At 45.3% G+C, this 20000-nt stretch overlaps 1 protein-coding gene across 3 annotated transcripts in view; it reads right to left on the reverse strand.

Moving 5' to 3' along the window:
• The window catches only part of dennd2b (DENN domain containing 2B), a 123232-nt gene that overhangs the window by 50708 nt on the left and 52524 nt on the right, over nt 1-20000 (reverse strand). For 2 of the 3 annotated variants that reach the window (XM_060940724.1, XM_060940723.1), the window contains exons 3-5: nt 15611-16822; nt 12471-12616; nt 1508-1653 (exon numbers count right to left, since the gene is read on the reverse strand). In XM_060940724.1, the coding sequence (XP_060796707.1) occupies nt 1508-1653; nt 12471-12616; nt 15611-16822 (1504 nt within the window). The remainder of the gene's footprint in view (nt 1-1507; nt 1654-12470; nt 12617-15610; nt 16823-20000) is intronic. The other variant, XM_060940725.1, reaches the window with a different exon arrangement.

Genomic DNA, 20000 nt, shown 5'->3' on the forward strand with positions numbered 1-20000 from the left:
TGAGCAAGTGAGTGATGGAGTGAGTGAGTGACTGAGTGACGGAGTGAGTGAGTGATGGAGTGAGTGAGCAAGTGAGTGATGGAGTGAGTGACTGATGGAGTGAGTGAGTGAGTGAGTGAGCGAGCGAGTGAGTGAGTGACGGAGTGAGTGAGTGATGGAGTGAGTGAGTGAGCAAGTGAGTGAGTGAGTGAGTGAGTGATGGAGTGAGTGAGTGAGTGAGTGAGTGAGTGAGTGAGTGAGTGAGTGATGGAGTGAGTGACGGAGTGAGTGAGTGATGGAGTGAGTGAGTGAGCAAGTGAGTGAGTGAGTGAGTGAGTGAGTGAGTGACGGAGTGAGTGAGTGATGGAGTGAGTGAGTGAGCAAGTGAGTGAGTGAGTGAGTGAGTGAGTGATGGAGTGAGTGAGTGAGTGAGTGCGTGAGTGAGTGAGTGAGTGATGAAGTGAGTGAGTGACTGAGTGACGGAGTGAGTGAGTGATGGAGTGAGTGAGCAAGTGAGTGATGGAGTGAGTGAGTGAGTGAGTGAGTGAGTGAGTGATGGAGTGAGTGAGTGAGTGAGTGAGTGAGTGATGGAGTGAGTGAGTGACGGAGTGAGTGAGTGAGTGAGTGAGTGAGTGAGTGATGGAGTGAGTGAGTGAGTGAGTGAGTGAGTGATGGAGTGAGTGAGTGAGTGAGTGAGTGAGTGAGTGAGCGAGTGAGTGACTGAGTGACTAGTGAGTGAGTGATGGAGTGAGTGAGTGAGTGAGTGAGTGAGCGAGCGAGTGAGTGAGTGAGTGAGTGAGCGAGCGAGCGAGCGAGCGAGTGAGTGAGTGAGTGATGGAGTGAGTGAGTGAGTGAGTGAGTGAGTGAGTGAGTGAGTGATGGAGTGAGTGAGTGAGTGAGCGAGCGAGCGAGCGAGCGAGTGAGTGAGTGAGTGAGTGAGTGAGTGAGTGAGTGATGGAGTGAGTGAGTGACTGAGTGACGGAGTGAGTGAGTGATGGAGTGAGTGAGCAAATGAGTGATGGAGTGAGTGACTGATGGAGTGAGTGAGTGAGTGAGTGAGTGAGTGAGTGAGTGAGCGAGTGAGCGAGTGAGTGACGGAGTGAGTGAGTGAGTGAGTGAGTGAGTGAGTGAGTGATGTAGTGAGTGAGTGAGTGAGCGAGCGAGCGAGCGAGTGAGTGAGTGAGTGACGGAGTGAGTGAGTGATGGAGTGAGTGAGTGAGTGAGTGAGTGATGGAGTGAGTGAGTGAGTGATGTAGTGAGTGAGTGAGTGAGTGAGTGAGCGAGTGAGTGAGTGACGGAGTGAGTGAGTGATGGAGTGAGCGAGTGAGTGAGTGAGTGAGTGAGTGAGTGAGCGAGCGAGCGAGCGAGTGAGTGAGTGAGGTTCATAAATCACAGTGTTTTCAGTGAACAAATTAAACCCAACCAGTGTAAGATGAGCAGTCCGACCCACTGGATTTGGTTGTGTTACACTTCAGTGGATGGATGGAACGCTAAATCCTTCAACATTTCACTGGTGAGATGGAATTACCAGAGGAGGTGTAGTGGACTTCCTGTCTTGGGAGGTCCACGTCCTGTGGAGTGAGTCATCAGACCTCTCGGGTAACAGGCGAGACTTGCGGGCCAGGCCTCTCTCCTTCAGGTCCACATCCTCATACGGATTCTCTTTCATAGACTCTGAGAGAGAGAGAGAGAGAGAGAGAGAGAGAGAGAGAGAGACTCAGACATAAACCAAACACTGAGAGCAGACTTAAAAGCAGTGAAAGTTAACCCGATTAAATGGGGAGATTCAGAAGGAGAGGGCAGGAAGGCAAAAAGGAGTGTTCGGGGAGAAGAAGGCAAGAACGGGGCAGAGAATGAGCGCTTAGAGTCACAGATGAGTCATCGAGTGTCTCCGAAAAACAGTTTACGTTGGACGCAGACTCTTCGACTGAACTCCAGGACGAGTTAAGATAAGAACAGACATACAAACCGCCGCGGTACTGTGGGTTACTCTAATAACACCAAAACAAACCACATGACAGAAGACATCGAACAGAACAGATCAGAACAGAACAGATCAGATCATCCATGACTACGTTCCAGAAGACGCGCTGGTGATGGTGTTCAGGAAGCGCTTAATAAGGATCCATTACGGCTAAATCTGCAGCACTACAATTACACCCACATCCCGAGTCAGAAAATGACAAGCTGGGAAACAGTGTTCTGACATATGATCTACATGCCAGCCGTGTTTAGCCTGGCCTGGGAACAATCCGGAAAAGTTCAGAAAAATAAAAGCGTATCACATGGCACGATGTGGGCCGCTGATCTGAACCCGATCGCTACAAAAACACAGGCTCGCTCTAAATATATACGCAAATAGCTTCACAGGCGCAAGTAAAGTAGCGCCCGACTACACAGCGCACTTATAATCCACCGCAGTGAAATGATGATCGTTACGACTTTTCCGTGTCACGACGGTTTAAAGAGGTGCAGCGCTGAGAGACAATAACAGGGCCGGAGTATCGCGCCGTAATGCTCGTGCATGATGAGACGTAATGACAGCATGCTCAGAGAAATGACAAGCTGCTCTGACCAGGTTACCAGGCTTACAAGGACAAAAGAAGGCTTTACAACACACACACACACACACACACACACACACACACACACACATTTGCATAACACATTAGCGTAAGCGTTATGCTGCAGCTCACACACACAGAGCTGCACGATTCAAGATGAAACAGCAATCATGATTTTTTGCATTAGAATCGAGATCATGATTCTTTGACCAGTTTTAAAAGGAAATCTCATCTCATCTCATTATCTCTAGCTGCTTTATCCTGTTCTACAGGGTCGCAGGCGAGCTGGATCCTATCCCAGCTGACTACGGGCGAAAGGCGGGGTTCACCCTGGACAAGTCGCCAGGTCATCACAGGGCTGACACATAGACACAGACAACCATTCACACTCACATTCACACCTACGCTCAATTTAGAGTCACCAGTTAACCTAACCTGCATGTCTTTGGACTGTGGGGGAAACCGGAGCACCCGGAGGAAACCCACGCGGACACGGGGAGAACATGCAAACTCCACACAGAAAGGCCCTCGCCGGCCCCGGGGCTCGAACCCGGACCTTCTTGCTGTGAGGCGACAGCGCTAACCACTACACCACCGTGCCGCCCTAAAAGGAAAACTGTGTGTATTTATTTCATGGCTGTAGTAGAGTGTGGGATTTATCTCGCTTCATTCATCCATTTTATACATTTCTTCGTCGTTGATTAGTCATCAGGAATTTAACATTCACTACAAATGTGCATTTGGATCATTTTAAAATCCACTCACAGCTTTCCCACATCGTTTCTCCCTTTTTTCTCCTGCAGCCTCAGTGAGCTTCAGGTGTGTGTGAGGTGCAACATCCCCGTGCTCAGTGCTCACATACTGTAAAAAGTTCAGATCAGAGAATATAACCTGACACGATTTAGTGCTGATCTAAAACCCACCAAGAGGAGGACGTCAAACTCAGCACAGCTACGGATACGGTACCGGCGCTGGAGAAACGCAAATGAAACTCATCCTCATTCCCTCCATCTCACTCTGAAGGATGTGTGTGTTTACACGAACCCGTTTTAAACACCAGCTGATTTCCGGATCACGCTGATTGATGACATGAGCAGCGCTGTATGTTGATGTTTTGTTTAATCGCAGGTCTATCATTAGAGGAGCTTCACTGTATAGTCTGACACGGAGATTCACGCTATCACAGAGTGCGTTCTGGAATTCATCATTATTTACTGTATTTAGAGACGAGTAAAACTGCTCTTCATATATTTGGAAAGTTTGTTGAGATCCACAACAACAGAAACATTCGTGTACTCTAAACGAACGTGCAGAGATTCACGTCCAGGACATCGTGGGTGGTGAAAGAGAGCAACTGGACTTGCTTGAAGATTCTTGAAGACGTTTCACCTCTCATCCAAAAGGCTTCTTCAGTTCTGTCTGACTGGTAGGGAGCATCAGGTATTTATCCTCTCATGGATGAAAAGCTCATCTAAGGTGTGGTTGAGTCCTCCTGTTGGTGTGGGTCACTGGGGGCCGGGTGTGAACGGCCTCGAGAGTCGTTAGGATGATCAATGGATTGCCCGAAAAAGGAACATAACGGACAAGGAGGATAACAGGAACAAACACAAGAACATTGTCATTCCCTACATTTCTGGTCTATCTGAGAAACTCAGGAGGATCTTCTACAAACACAACATTCCAGTACATTTCAGACCCAGTAACACCCTGAAGCAGAAACTGGTCCACCCTAAGGACAGAATAGCCAGACACAAACAGGACAGCGTAGTGTACGCAATTCAGTGCAGTGAGGAATGCACAGACTCGTATATTGGAGAAACTAAACAACCGCTCCACAGGCGGATGGCTCAACACAGGAGAGCCAGTTCCTCAGGCCAGGACTCTGCTGTCTACCTTCATCTTAACAACAAAGGACGCTCATTTCAGGATTGTAACGTACGCATTTTAGCCAGAGAGGATTGTTGGTATGAGCGAGGAGTTAAAGAAGCCATTTTTGTCAACCTGGAACGGCCATCACTGAACAGAGGTGGGGGTCTAAGGCCCTGTCCACACGGCAACGACAACGAGATGTTATTAAAAAAAATATCGCGTCCACATGGGCAACAATCAGTAAAATATCAGGTCCATATGGCAACACAACGCTTGCTGAAAACGATGCAATACACATGCCACACCTCTAGGGGCGCTGTAAGACGGTCCCTTCGGAGACACCAGAACAATAGAAGAAGTAAGGACGCATGCGCATAAACTATTATGCGCGAGACTTCATATTAGCCACAAAGTCAGAAAAATCTGTTCGTAAAATTACGTTATAATGACCAAATACAATGAAAAGTATTTGAAAATAGGGAAAAAAAGGAGCGATCTCACCTCTTCAGATGTTGGTTTAAGTCCTACAATACATTCCTCAAAAAGGGCGTAGAAGAACAAATTAATCCATCAACGTGTAGCATTCAATTTATTCCGGACCATTAAAGACGCCGCCTTCCGCGTAGAAGCATACGTCATCCTCGCCGCCATATTGGATGGGTCAAAGCGGAGAATAAAGATGCCTCATTCATGTGCTGCGTTTAACTGTACCAACAGGTTTACCGTCCAAACGAGATCACATGGGATTACCTTCCATAGGTGAGACTGGAAAAATACTTTTCATTGTATTTGGTCATTATAATGTAATTTTACGAACAGATTTTTCTGACTTTGTGGCTAATATGAAGTCTCGTGCATAATAGTTTATGTGCATGCGTCCTTACTTCTTCTATTGTTGTGGTGTCTCCAAAGGGACCGTCTTACAGCGCCCCTAGAGGTGTGGCATGTGTATTGCATCGTTTTCAGCAAGCGTTGCGTTGCCATATGGACCTGATATTTTACTGATCGTTGCCCATTTGGACGCGATATATTTTTAAATAACATCTCGTTGCTGTTGTCGTGTGGATGTAGCCTGAGAATCTTCACAGACATGTCCAGGACATTGACATCACAGCTGAATGCAATTTGACCCCAAGTACAGGAGTGTTTTTGACAAATCCATCATCACCACATTAATGCACTCAGCGCGAGGAGCCTGAGGCAGCGTGGAAAACAGAAGGGTGACGCCTTCACCAACATAACAAGAGAAAAACGATCTCCCGTGACTCCTCGCCAGGAAACATATAGCCTGAGAGCACTCTAATGATCTGTTTGCAGAAACAGAACTATAACCGGCTTCCTAAAAGGTCAAAAGTTGGATCGTAGTACAAACATCAACAGCTGTATATTCTGTAGTTTACTTAACATAGAGTCTGTTAATCATGACCATAATATTGCACTCAAACCTTCATCATGTTCTGTATTGTTACCTAAAATAAAATCTACAGTTCGGGCCTTTTATTCTGTTACATCACACCTTCACCAGTAAAAATACAATATGATGTGATTTTGCTCGAGTGTATGTCATGTGTAAGAGCAGTGCTTGGAGATATGATAGATATGGAGGATATTACACGGTGGTGTGAAGATCTGAGGTTTATCTTCGAGTGGTGAATATATTCACAAGTGAGTGAAATGAGTGGACACATCCACAAAAAATTACCCAAGTGAATCAAAAGAATTTTAATTTTGAACCCGTTCACCATTTGGACAACGCGTGTCTAGTCAGCGGGAAAACACTGGGAGTGACGTCATCAGAGTGAAATACAGGAAATAGTTTTTTTTGCAGTCTGGTTTCCATCAAATCCTGCGCTCTGATTGGCTGGCGAGCGGGTCCGTATCCTACAGTACAGACCCCAGTTACGGACCTCTGGCGACTCGCTCGTTCACAACAACAAACATAGTAGCAATTTCTGTCAACATTTATTTTCGCATTTCTCAGGAGAATAACATTAATTTTACAGCATGGATAGCGATAACGACAGTGTTCACAGTGAAAGCGAGTTTTACTCCCCTGAGGAAGAAGAAATAAAAGAAAACATTTCAGGAGAAAGATAAAAACCTGTAATTTGCTAACGCCGAGCAAAAACATGGCTGAATCCTGAATGACTCCTATTTGTATAAATAGGGGACGACATAGGCAGCAAAATGTAGTTTTTTTCCAGCCATGGAAGTGCACTTGTATACCGAGGAGGAAGCCATTTGCATTACAGCCGTGAATGAGGATTCAAAATGGCGGCTCGGCTCGGTTTTCCCTTTCGGGCGCTCTCGTTTTCTGTTACAATTTGGTAAAGAAAAAAATAAATATATTATTTACCAGCTTGAGGTCGGTCCGTATGGTGAAATACCGTGACCTCAGCCCAGAGGGCCTCGCTCAGTACTTTCAAGACCTCGGTCATGGTATTTCACCATACGGACCTCCCAGCTGGGAAATAATGTATATATGTATTATCCGTACAGGACACTTACTCGATGGAATAAAAATGTGTTCTATTCCCTTCTTACAAGTTTCATTCATTTGGTTTGATTGCATGCAATATTGTTAGCATATCGCTTATCCTACATGTATTACGTCACTCTACCCAGTGGAGAATGAACATTGAATACGGTTTATGATATCGCACGGGTGTCAAGACAACATGATGTCACATGTTGGAGCTGATGCAAATATCCAATGAGAAATTTTTCTACTGCACATGCACGCAATCATTTCTGTATTCACTGGTAAAGAAAAAGATGCGCTGAACACCCAAAAGGCGACCAAAACCTCATTAGATATTCTTCACGCATATTTATAAGAGAAAAACAGGAGTTTTTGGAGCTGGACTTTTTGAAATTGGACCATTTTTATTGCTAGAACTTTGACTTTTTACATGTACACAGGATGGACAGAACATTGAATTACACTGGATCAGAATCAGCATTCGAGACTGATATGTTACCCCCCCCCCCCCCCCCCCCCCCCCCGTTCTTAACTTTTTGTAAACTCTATAATTGTTCAATCAAAAGTGTATGCAGTAGCAGCATAATAATAATAATAATAATAATATGGGGGCGGCACGGTGGTGTAGTGGTTAGCGCTGTCGCCTCACAGCAAGAAGGTCCGGGTTCGAGCCCTGTGGCCGGCGAGGGCCTTTCTGTGTGGAGTTTGCATGTTCTCCCCGTGTCCGTGTGGGTTTCCTCCGGGTGCTCCGGTTTCCCCCACAGTCCCCAAATTTATCAAAACAATTCATTGATTTCCTCACGAGTGACGGATAGAGATTTATGTCCCGGGTTTGGTTCTCCATGTCCCGGATGGAGTTCGGATGGAAAACACGAGTGGCGTATTTCCCACTAAAACACTCGTGTCTATAGAATATTATCAATAACGTGATAAAATGATCAGTATTTTTATAACTCTAATGAGATAGAGTTTTGTACAGAATTTTTATTTTCCCTCCTTTTCCGTGCTAAACTGTGAGATCATAAATCTTTATATTGTGACACATCGTGTATCGGAGTAAGGTCGTGATGATGGTGATATGATGTTTCTGTCGTATCGTCCACTCCCTGTGAGAAAGCCCATAAACAGAAGACTGATATAGAATTAATGACATTAAACTGGCGCTTCTACATCTCCTTTTCATTTCTGTCTCAGAGACACGGCGCTGACGTGCAGGAAACACGCCGGGAGACATGACGGAATAATATCAATATCATGATGAATTATATCACAATACGCCTTCACTGAGATGCTGCAGGTATCCTGATATGATTTTATAACTTTTTTAATCGTGTTTACAAACTCTGATTGGATGCAGCTGATGTGATGTTAGAGTACACGACTTTTAAAACTGTAAAATGTATTTTTAATGTATTATTAGACATTATTACAATTATTCGTAGTATTTATTATTTTTTTCTACCCTGTACAGTTTACACTATAAACACACTGTAGACAGGAAGGTTTCGTGTTGTTTGTTTGTTTGTTTGTTTGTTTGTTTGTTTGTTTGTTTGTTTTTTGCAATGTATGCTGACTTTTGCTGGCAGTGTGTTGTCATGTTATGATGATTGTAGAAATGTCCTAACAGTATCATGATTTGATATTTTTGTTGTATTTCCCAGCTCTCGCTCTGAGCTGAGGGTTTGGGGAGTGAAGCCTGTACATTTCTCTGGAAATAATCAGCATTCAGAAGAAAAACCGCACGCAACCTCAATGTCAACTGAGGTGTTCAGCAAAACAATGGGTTCTTTGTTGAGGCACCACAGAGACTCAGTCACACGGCCTGAAACTATCGGTCACCGTCTCTGAAAGCTGAAACAACTCCAGCACAACGAGAGCTCCGTGCCAAAGTTCTAATTCAATCGTATACATAAAAATAAGCCTAGAAGAACACCATCAGAGGAAAGAATAAGAAGAAAAGCAACACAAAGGAAAGCTGCGGTATATTTGTCCTTCTGTCGTCTCGTCATTCCTCGGGCATTCGTTCTTATAGCCGCCTTTACTGCGTCTGGTGCCAGAACCCCATCGGCAGCAGTCGAGTTTTACGATCTGGCCACGAGGCAAGAAACATGCGCTGTGTGTCCATGAAAAGCTCCTCGGGGTCCGAGCGTTAGAGCAGCTACAGGCCATTTCCTGGCGCGAAGGAATGCAGCACATAAACCCCAGCGAGGGAGCAGCAGGTCACTCTGAGACCAGCACGCCGACTGTGCAATCATCGCAAACCGAACGCGTTTTCTACACTAACGGGCCGCTCTCGCAGCAGGGTGTGTCTGATTACACAACACGGTCTCAGAATGCCTCTGATCTGGGTACAGTATGATCACACTTTCACTCCCAGCACTTCTCCTAAAACACTGAACATCATATTCAACACTAACAGCGAGGATCTGTTACAGTAAAGCACTGAGCCATGTTTTTATCGATTAAAGAACGACATACGTTTTATCCATTTTATAGCTCCAGTTAATGCTGTGGAATGTCCATGAAACAAGTCCGTTCCTGTTGTCACTTAAGTTATAGCAGCTATAAACACTCGTTCCCTCACCAGCTTCTCTTTACTCTCTCATTCAAAGTTAATAAGATTTAAAAAATAAACACAGCTCGTTAAATCATGTTACAGAGAAACCGCAAAGAAGCGTAAACTCCTCTGTCCTGAAGACGTCTAAAAAAACACTTTAAAGTTACAGCTTCCCTCTGACTGTTACAAAGTGCTGACACTGCAGACTCCTTCCATCCATGTTAAATAAACACCTCCTTACAGAAAACGTCACCGTATCGTTTACTGATTAAACATGTTCTTATGTAGATTTACTGTCAGACCTTCTGACCAATCAGAATCCAGAATTCAGCAGCTCTCCGGGACAAAGACATGGAAGGAATGTTCTGAGTATCAACAATCTTCCAAAAGTCTGGGAAAAATATTGTTCAGGTTCATTTTATTAAAAACATCCCACAGGCACTGCAGCGGTTCCAACCTGCCAAGTTCGACTTTTTTCCCAGAAGAAGCTTCACGCACTTTAAACCCAACTGCCAGGATTACATAATCCATCTGTTACTGCTGTCTTTCATATCTGCAGGATCAGGAAATCTCAGGAAGCCGTCATATATCATGCTGCCTTTAAAATCATAGCGTCGGTGGGAACTGAGCGCCGATGCCAGCGTTTTTTCTGAGTGACGCAACGCCAGTGCATCAGCCTCACCTGACAACAACAACGGCACCGTTTACACACAGTAACACTGCACTCGAACATGACTAGCGTGGACACAGCAGTGCTCAGGACCAGCAGGTTTGGGGTGATTAGTCTTTTATTTATAGGGACAGTCAGAGATTCCTCTAAATCAGCGCACTGCACGAGCCCCAGCACCGTTCACACTCGGGACTTTGTTTACATTACATTAATGCCATTTAGCACTTTCATCCAGAGCAACGTGCAGCATACCCAGAGCAGCCTGGGGAGCAGGTGGGGGCCTTGCTCAAGGGCACTTCAGCCATTCGAACCGGCAACACTTTGGTCCCTAAGCTGCTTCTCTAACCACTAGGCCATGGCTTCCCCCTTCTTTATTTACATTTGGACATGAGCCTTTGTATTGGTTCTAGTCCTGTAGCCCTGTACCCGTCCTGTCACTGGCTCGTTACTCTACTGTGCTCACCTGCTCCGTGTTAAGTGCTTGGTTAGTCAGTTTATACTCGGCTGTTTCTTTGTACCTTCGCAAAGTCTCGTTTTTTGTTTCGTGTGTCTCTGAGCCTTGGCTTGTCTGTTTCCTTTTTTCGGACATTTTGTGCCCGTATTCTCATCACTGATTTCCAATTTTCGTCAGTCTCTTTCACCAGAACGTTACAGTCGCCCCAAGGACAAGCACGCCCACGGCAACCAACCACAAAACTATTAAACAACACAAGTTTTCACAGCTCATAGCTGAAATGTTCAGCAGCGATTTCCTGACTTACTGTTGACAGCATAAACTTTAAAACTTTGTTAGAAGCAGGGCTCGACGTTCACTCTTTAATCCACTCATCCAGTCGGACAAGCAGTAAGATTTTTCACTTGTCCTGACCATGTATCAACTCATCCTGTAATATGTAATAACCTATTTATTACTCTGTATTTACTAGTTCAATGAAAAGAAAGTGATTAACAGTTTATCAAAAAGCAGGTATAGTTATTATCATTACGCTTTAATGATTCATAATTTTTCAACAAAACTCAAACTTTAACTGCAACAATAAACAGAAACGACCCAAAGCCCCACTATGGTGTGTGTGTGTGTGTGTGTGTGTGTGTGTGTGTGTGTGTGTGTGTGTGTGTGTGTGTTCTAACCCATTGCCTGATCTGCAGTTTTAAGAGTTAGGCTCACCCAAATTCAAAGCTTCTGGAGGAAATAAAGCTTAATCCTGATTAATCCAGTAAAACCTGAAGTATAAATTAATTTAAAGAAAACGAGTTGGACATGATGAAGGGGACAGAATCACGCCATGAATGAAAACAAACCGTGAGTGGGTTTGGCACTATCGTAAAATTCCCCCAAAATATTTTACGACCTTTGTGATGGTTAATGTGAATCATACAAAAGAAAAAGTCCAAATGAAATGAAGATTCACCACAGATATTTATTTTATTGAGGTATTTGATCACCATTTCTCTAATTTTGATGAATTCAGAGTCTAATAATCTATAATTAGACATTACGCCGTGGTTATTTTTACACACACCTGCTGTACCCGGCTTCCCCGGGATTTCGTAAACAATAAAACACACCCAGATCACTGAGGGGATTGAACTGGTTTTGTTGGAATTTTACTGATGTAACTCTTGAATAATTACTATAAAAACGGTGATTTTCAACAAATTTTCAACTCGTCCTGTCGGACAGGCACACATGGATTTGACTTGTCTGGACCAAACATGTGGCCGTCCCGGACAGTCGGACTACCGTTAATGTCAAGCTCTGCGGAGTGGATAACGATGTGGACACACAGAGACTCGTCCTCTCCCTGAAAGTTAAGTTTGTGTCCCTTAAAGCCTCAGAATACTTCATGCAGAGACGACGTTCCACAACAACATGATGGGATTACAGAGCAAACGGATACCATGTGGAAGCTTCACTAGTTTATTCGTGCACAGCTGGACGAACATCGGCATAACAAAGTCAGAGATCGGAGCGTTCATACACAGCAGCCAGTACAAACCCGGAGAGAGTACGCGGCGCGCCCGTAAGCTCATGAAGGTGGTTTCGTCTTCACAGCACTCTCTGAAACATCTCTGCAGGAAGTCCGCTCAGGACTTCACTCTGTATTACTGCACTTAACTCACTCAGCAGCCATTAGTTCATTATCTTAGGCAACATTTTTAACCTCGTCAGTTCGGTTTCCGGGCCGGAACACGGGGCGGGGCTGGGTAATGAATTTATGATTTGTCCACTGGTGAGAGTGTAATTAAATTTACAAACCTCAGATATCAGAAGTGGAGAATGGAATGAACCAGTGACTCGTTTTTCAGGCAGATGTTGGGTGGAGTTTGTTGAAGGTGTGCACTTACCTGTAATGTCCTCATAAGCGTTTTCCTCTAGCGTGCTTTTCGAGCTGGGGCGGCTGTGGTTCTCCGTGGACGCAGTGCCGTTTTCTGTGGGTGAGGAGGGGTAAGAGGAGGGCAGGCTCACCGCATCTTCAGACTCACACGACTCTCTAGAAGACAAACAGAAGAGAAAGAAGATGACACACCGGTCTGTTTGGTTAAAGTCCCGTTGCTCTGGCTCCCTGGTGTCCTCCTCTTGACTGATTCCAATCAGACCAGACCACCTGAGCAGATGAAAGCTTCCTTCACACGATGGCCAAACATGCACAATCCCTCAACAGCTCTCGGACACAGGGCCGGTTCAAACCAGGAGCAGACAGGAATCCTTGGAAACACTGTTCAAAATGAATAATAGCTCTGACATGCTGACGGTTACACAGGACAGCAATTTCCTGTTTATTCACAATAAGCCAAACGCAATAAGAACCTTTTAATGTCAGTAATGCACACCAAACACAACATCAAAAGTGTCAGCATGTTAAAAAATAATAACAACAACACCGTATATCTATGGCTTGTAAACAATTGACTCTGAAGCGGCCACAGGAATTTCAAACATACAAATCCTTCGACCCACACAGCATGAGAACCTGGCTCAGCTCCACGCTCGGAGAACCGGTTTAAACAACCTCCACTCCAGAACTCGTTCAAACGGTCATGAGGACCGAGAGCGATAAACAAAATGTTAGTGCTCCTCAAAGCCACGAAAGCTTCCAAGCTGAGACGCATCATATATTATATTACTATACGTTATACAGAGCGCGGCGTTGCTATGCAACACTTCACCATGACGCTCGCTAACAAATCACGGCTGGGGGTGGAGACACAGCCGAGCTCCAGGAGGGCATGAATGAATGAATGAATGAATGAATGAATGAATGATGTTATGGTGCAGTACGGTATGTTCACAGAATTCAACTGTTCTCAGCGTCGCATATAAAAAGTACAAAGTTGATTATTTTCCTATGATAGCATTCCCAAGTGTTTAATTCCTGTTACACTGCAGCAATTTGGCAACACCTGCACACGTTTTATTTAATGAAGGTTTGTTGTCACGTTTGTCATGCTGCAGAAGAAATTCAGCTCCTGTTCTCACGGTAAAGCAGCGATGAACAGTCGTTCCCGTAACAGAAGCTAACAAGCCAAATAAAATGATTACCGAGAAACCACACGGCATCAACTTTTCCCTCCTGAAGACGTCAGAAAACTTATTGATAAAACGTGCTGACACTGGAGACTCCTTCCATCAGCGTTAAACATTCACGCCACATGTTAGCACACATTAAAGCATCTGCATGTCTGAGAAACAGCAACACCATGAAAGTGGAAGTAATGAGTCAGTACGTGGCATGAAACCTCTGAAATGAAGGTCATTTTGAAAACACGTTTGTATGATTAAATGCAGGCTTGTGGTACTCGAGTCCGACTCGTGCCCTTATTTTAAGGACTCGTGACTAGACTTGGACTTTAGCACTGATGACTCGGACTCGTGCATTAACTGCATTTGGACTCGTAAATTGGAGACGAGGACTCGGATTTTTTCTTTATTTTTTGTAACATGCCATAATAATTTGGCATAAAATATTTATATCTACATTAATTTTGTACTAATTTTGTGTAAGAGTGTGACACCTGCGCGAGTGCATCAGATAGACTCTCGGACGCGCTCCGGACAGCACGCGCACCAAGCGGGCTCTCGTATGCGTGCGCCGTAAATGACTCGCACCTGTACAGGATTAAGGCACAATCAGCGTGCCTATATAAATACTGTGAAAACACACTGACTTTGCGAAGTATTGAGTTGCGTTGCTGACACATTACCGAGCCTTATTTCCTTGTTTGGTTTCCTGATCCCTGATTTCCTGTTTCTCGTCTTTTATCCTGCCGAGTCTACGATAGCCTGTTTGTGCCTCGCTCGCTGTATCGCCTGTTTCACCGTTTTACGATTTTGCCTGCCGTTCTGGATTGTTTACGTGTTTTCACTTGTATTAATAAGCACACCTTCTGCACTCACATCTGTCTCCCAACCGTCTCTGACAGAATACTGCACACTCCCTGATAAAGAGAAGCACATTCACCTGTTCATACGCCACGTTCAGGAACAAACTCATGTTAATGGCGCTGAAACAGACACCGTCACATGGTGTGGGTGGAGTCTCGTTCTCAGACTCGACTCGGATCAATAGTGGACTCGACTCGGACTCGACTCAAAATTTTCTTTAATGACTTGAACACTGGGGATTTGAGACTGGACTCGGACTCGAGGTTTAGTGACTCGACTACAGCACTGATTAAATGTCACAAAGCTGGCAGATGTTTGTTTTTTTTTTTTTTGCTGACTCTGAAGAGAAAAATGTTCCTGAGCTGCTGTAAGTCATCCTGAGAATCCTGTAACACTCAGCGCTGTGTTTCAGGGAAACTTGTGGGAAAATCAGTGGGAAATTTGTACGCATACGTCATCACACTCAACACCAAATCAAGCTCAGACGTGAAGTCTGACTACAGAAGGCTGATTTATCGGGAAGGTAGTGGGAATAATAGATGATTCATCCTCGTTGTGGAATTTGTATCAATAGCCAGTTGTGAAATTTTCAGCTCCGGAGCTCACGACGCCTTGTGAGTGACTCTGTGAGAGTGAGAGTGTGTGAGGCGTCATTCGTGCTGGCGTCATGACTATTTACTCAGTGCATTATTTGCCTCCTGCAGCTGTAAGATTAATCCGTTCTGTAAAGAACCCCGTGTTAGGAAATGTTTTCCCACAAGGAGCTCATGATAACATTTTCCCACCAGGCAGAGCAAAACATTACAAAATTCTACATTCTGCAGCTTTACTGGGACAGAAGCCGTCCTTTCTTCTCCTCACGTCTCACTCCAGTACAGCATTTGTAAGTGGAATGTGATATTCAGACAACTCGCGATTAACGCTAGTCCAAACACGTAGCATATTTTCAGATTCAGCATGTGAGCCATTCGCTAATAACAAACGTAACAGTGAGGTAAATAAATAAATAAATAAACCCAGGCGCTAACCGTCACATGCGCGCTCACCTACTACACACACATCAGAACGAGTCTGTGGGGTTAGTGAAAGGATGGTGTCCCACCTGTCAGTTGTTCTCTTGAATGAGCTCTCAGGTGTCTTAACGGTGGCCGCGGTAACACGAGTGTTGGGACTGGGAAGTATTCCATTGCTAGGCGAAGAGTCTTTGTGGCTCCGATTAGCATCATACTCAAAAGTGCGCTTGGGTTTCGGCAGAGGGTTGACGGGAGTGCCGGGTGGGCCTTGTGCACAGGGGACTTCGGGGCTCTCAGACACAAAGGAGGCCACACTGAACCTCTGCCTGACCTTTGAGAGTTTTTCTGAGCCGGGGTAGGTGTCTGGCTCGGTGGCAACAGAACAGATGCTGCTCCGCTTGCTGTCACATGTGCTGTCCAAGTCCTCATGACGTGACGAGATGGTGAAAGACTTCTGCCGTGACTTGTCCAAGCCATAACAGTTGCTGAGATACTTTGGAGGAGCAGACGGACTTTCTTTCAACGCCTGCTCGATCTTTTGTATCCGGTTCAGCACAGCGGACGTCTCTTTACGAGGATAAAGAGTGCGGAGGAACGTCTTCTGTCCTTCTCTTTTCTGGAACCGTCCGCCACACTCTCGATCCGAGGTTCCGTCCTCTTCCTCGGTCTCTGGATAGGAACACTCGGAAAACGCCGTGCTCATCCTGCGCATGGACTTGAAGTCAAAGGCTTTTTCGCTGCAAGGAGAGGACAAGAGGCTGGGGCAGCCTTCACTCCCACCGCCAGGCCTCTTGTCCAAGCACAGACTCATCCTAGGAAGTGCCACTTTCCGACACTCCCATTCCGCGATCTTCTTCCGGATTGTGGCAGACGAGGTCCCGGTACTGTTATGGCTGAGTGACAGCGTGCGCTTGTGGATGTATTTGGTGGAGGACGAGGTTAAAGACAGAGTACTCCAGTTGAGAGGTCCAGGACAGACTGTGTCTCCTCCTGGAGGTCCGTCTTTAAGTTGGTTCTCCTTCTGCTCTTGGTCCTCTCCCACGGACGGTTTGTAGATGCTGAGCCTCTTATCCAGACAGCCGATGCTCTTGGCCTTGGTGAGTCGACTCTGGGACTCAGTGGAAAGCGTGGAGCCGCTGCACAGGCTAGCTGTCTTCTGACTCCAGTTCCTCTGAGACCGGACTTTTGTGTCGGCTTTGGCGTATCTGCTCCGCTGACCGGCGTCTTCTGTCTCGCTGAACTGAGTGTGACACGGTTCCTTTACAGCAGAAAGAATAGGAGGTGGAGATGCAGACTGGCACCTGTAACATGAACACAATAGCAGAAAGCAGTCAGAAACTCTACCACTGCAATTAGCATAGCACTGTACGTGACCACGGAGTCTGAGAGGACAAATCGCTGCAAAAAAGTACTGAGGAAAAAACGTTCTGCTTTAATCTGAATCCATCTGTACAAAAAAACCTGAAAAAGTAAAGAAGAAGAAACTCTAAGACCTGAACACACGTTTCAAATAATATGCAGCATTTGCTTTGTCAGACGATCAGCAGAAAGTACCACAGCAATCTGACATAACTTTGGCAAAGTGGACTCAACGTCAATGTCAACGTCCAGCCAAAACAAACACGGCTCAATAAAACGCCTGTACGGGTTTTTCCATATCATTAAAATAATCTGGGGTGAATTTTATACAGACCTCACACACAAAAAAAAAAAATAACCACACAGCGAACAAAAATATAAGGCACATACCTTCACTCAGCCGTTCCTCTCCTGTGTCTCAGCCAGATTACCTGACTAGCACCTCCTCATCATCACTCTCACTGCTCATGACAGAGACGCTCCTCGCGACTGAGTGCTGGCGTTAAGGACCGCGCTCACCTCTATCCAGCGCCACACACTTCAGATCAGACATAAACGCTTTGCTAGGTAGATTCCGGGAACTGGGACTTGACTCAACCTGTACCTGAGTGAAACTGAGAAAGCCAGATCTGATGTCCTAACAGCAGTTAGAATAACGAGAGTGAGCTGGGAGGAGGCCAGGAGCATGATCATGCCTGCAGGTTGGGGCAGATTGCTTCACACCTCACCATCACCACCCTTCCTCAGGAGCGAGGAGGAGCGCTACAGCAGCTGAAACGCTGCAGGCCTTCAGTGGAACACAAACTCACAACACTCCCACGAGGTGCCACCACACGGTGTTAAACATGCACGCTAAATACATCACATCACCCATATACAATCGTCTGATAACCTTATCACACACGGCGCCTCATTCAGGAATCTTTTAGTCAAGTTTGTGTGTAAATCTTCAAACTGAAGCAAAAATTCCCACCAGATTTCTGATTTTCTTTGTACTCATGATAAACACCAATCAGCCATGAATTCCCAACTGGATTCACACTTAGCCACGCCCACAAAACAAAAGACAAAGCACAAAAGACAAAGAACACGGTGACTGCATGGTGAAAAATCGCCTAATAAGTACGGCCCGCCCTAAATCTCCCAGTAATGCAGCTCAGCCACACACAATAACTCCTCCTCCTTGTACAGGGCGCCATTACTTTTGTCCTCGTTGAATGACTCGTCTTATTTGTGTTCATTTATGGCTTTGTTTTGGAATCGCTTTCTTTCACGTTAATTTGGTGTGTAAGTGGAATAAATAAGTGATTTAAACGTGAGAGAGGAATCGGTATAGCAACTCACAGTAACTCATCGACAATCAGCTGAAGATCATCGGGCGAGGCTCACGTTAAAGTCGCCTTATACGCAGATCTACACAAACTCAGGAGAGAAACCTAAGATGTGAACAATTTTCTAACTAACAGGATTTTCATGAACATCTTATTTCTTGTGTAAACACGCCAGTGAACGATTTATGAATAAATTCCCCCGTATCCAGTTTAATCCAGCTGCATACTTGAGAGAATACGGTAAAGCATCGACCTGATTTTTGATGACTTTGCCCGATGGCGTACGTGTACCACCACAGGGAACCGGACTGTAAGTGCAAGGCAACGTCTCTCTTAAACACCTGACCACCGGACAATGACATTTGTCTCTTTATTTCCATAAGACAGACGGGTTTTTATCCAGCGCTTGTTTTTAATTTGCTTTTTAAAAAATAAAGTGGGATTATTTACTAACACATTTTACAGAAAATATTCACAACGGTTTCATATAAAACGAGTTAAAACAGTTTCATTAGTCCACTCGCTTACTGGACACTTGACAGTTTCTGTCATGTAAGGGCGAGAGACGGAAGAAGAGTTTTATTGAAAACACTCACAAACAGATCCAAAACAGAAACAAAGACAACTGAACCATCGAATTGTGTCGAGTCGTGTTTTTCACGTCAATAAATCGCTGCATTGTCTTGTGACATTGAGACCAATAATGAGATTCACAGTGCAGTTACGATACATATTTATTCCTTCCTTTGACGCCGCATGCCCTGCGCCAGCAACAACACCAGCACATTTATTATGGTGAGACTCTGCTGGGTGCCTGGGGGACAGCAGTGAACCAGCGCTTTCACTTTACACCACTACTGTAGAGTTACCATCCAATATCACACTCCATACATCACACAGCTGTCTGGTTTCATCTGTCACGGCCACACACAGCAGCAATAGAACTAATCCCCATGCACCTGTTCCTGATTAGAGCTCAATCACAGCACAGACATTTATATAAGGACTCTGAGTAACACACAGACTTTGTGAAAGCCTTGTATTTTGTGTCACTTTTCTGGTTTTGACCCTGTTTGTGTTTTTGGACTGTGAGTGTTGTATCCCTCTGATATCCTGTCTGTGCCTCACTCCACCACTGTCTGGTTTTCCACTCGGCCTTTGTCTCCCTTTTAAGTCTCACTCACAACCCGCCGTAAGTGTTTTGGACACGCACGGGTTGCAGGGTTTGGTAGCTCGCAGCCGTGCTGCAGGGTCGCAGTGAACCCAGGGGAAAGTTTGGGGGAGGAGTCCGGGCAAAGTACTTGTCAAGTACAAGTTGCACACCTGACTTCCTCGAGGCGTGGGAAAAATTGCGCCGTTAGCCTGTGGAAAGCGTATATCTGACGCACGTGATCAGTGTGTGTTCAGTGAGTGTGGAGAGTGTGAGACTTGCATTTTAGCAGTTTCCTGCACTACGAGTTCGGGCCGCACTTGTGAAGCGTGTGTGATGCATGTGATTCGCACATTACAATCACGCATAACTTGCGTGTGGTGCAAACCAGGAGTGGGTATAAAACCAGCGTGTCTGCAGCATTCTGCATCTGTCTATCGGCTGAAGAACACTGGATATTTTGTGGGAAAAATGTAAAGATTTTCAGTTTAAAGTTTAGAAAATGGGACCGAAGAAGAAGCGAGCAAAAGTGAAGTAACCCAGCCTGAAACAGCAGAGGGGGAGGAGGAGGAAGAGTCTGATGATGATGATGATGATGATGATGGTAGCGGCACCGGCGAGCCCTGCACGGACAGGGAG

This window comes from Neoarius graeffei, chromosome 15 (genome assembly GCF_027579695.1).
Source record: "Neoarius graeffei isolate fNeoGra1 chromosome 15, fNeoGra1.pri, whole genome shotgun sequence".
Lineage (NCBI taxonomy): Eukaryota > Metazoa > Chordata > Actinopteri > Siluriformes > Ariidae > Neoarius > Neoarius graeffei.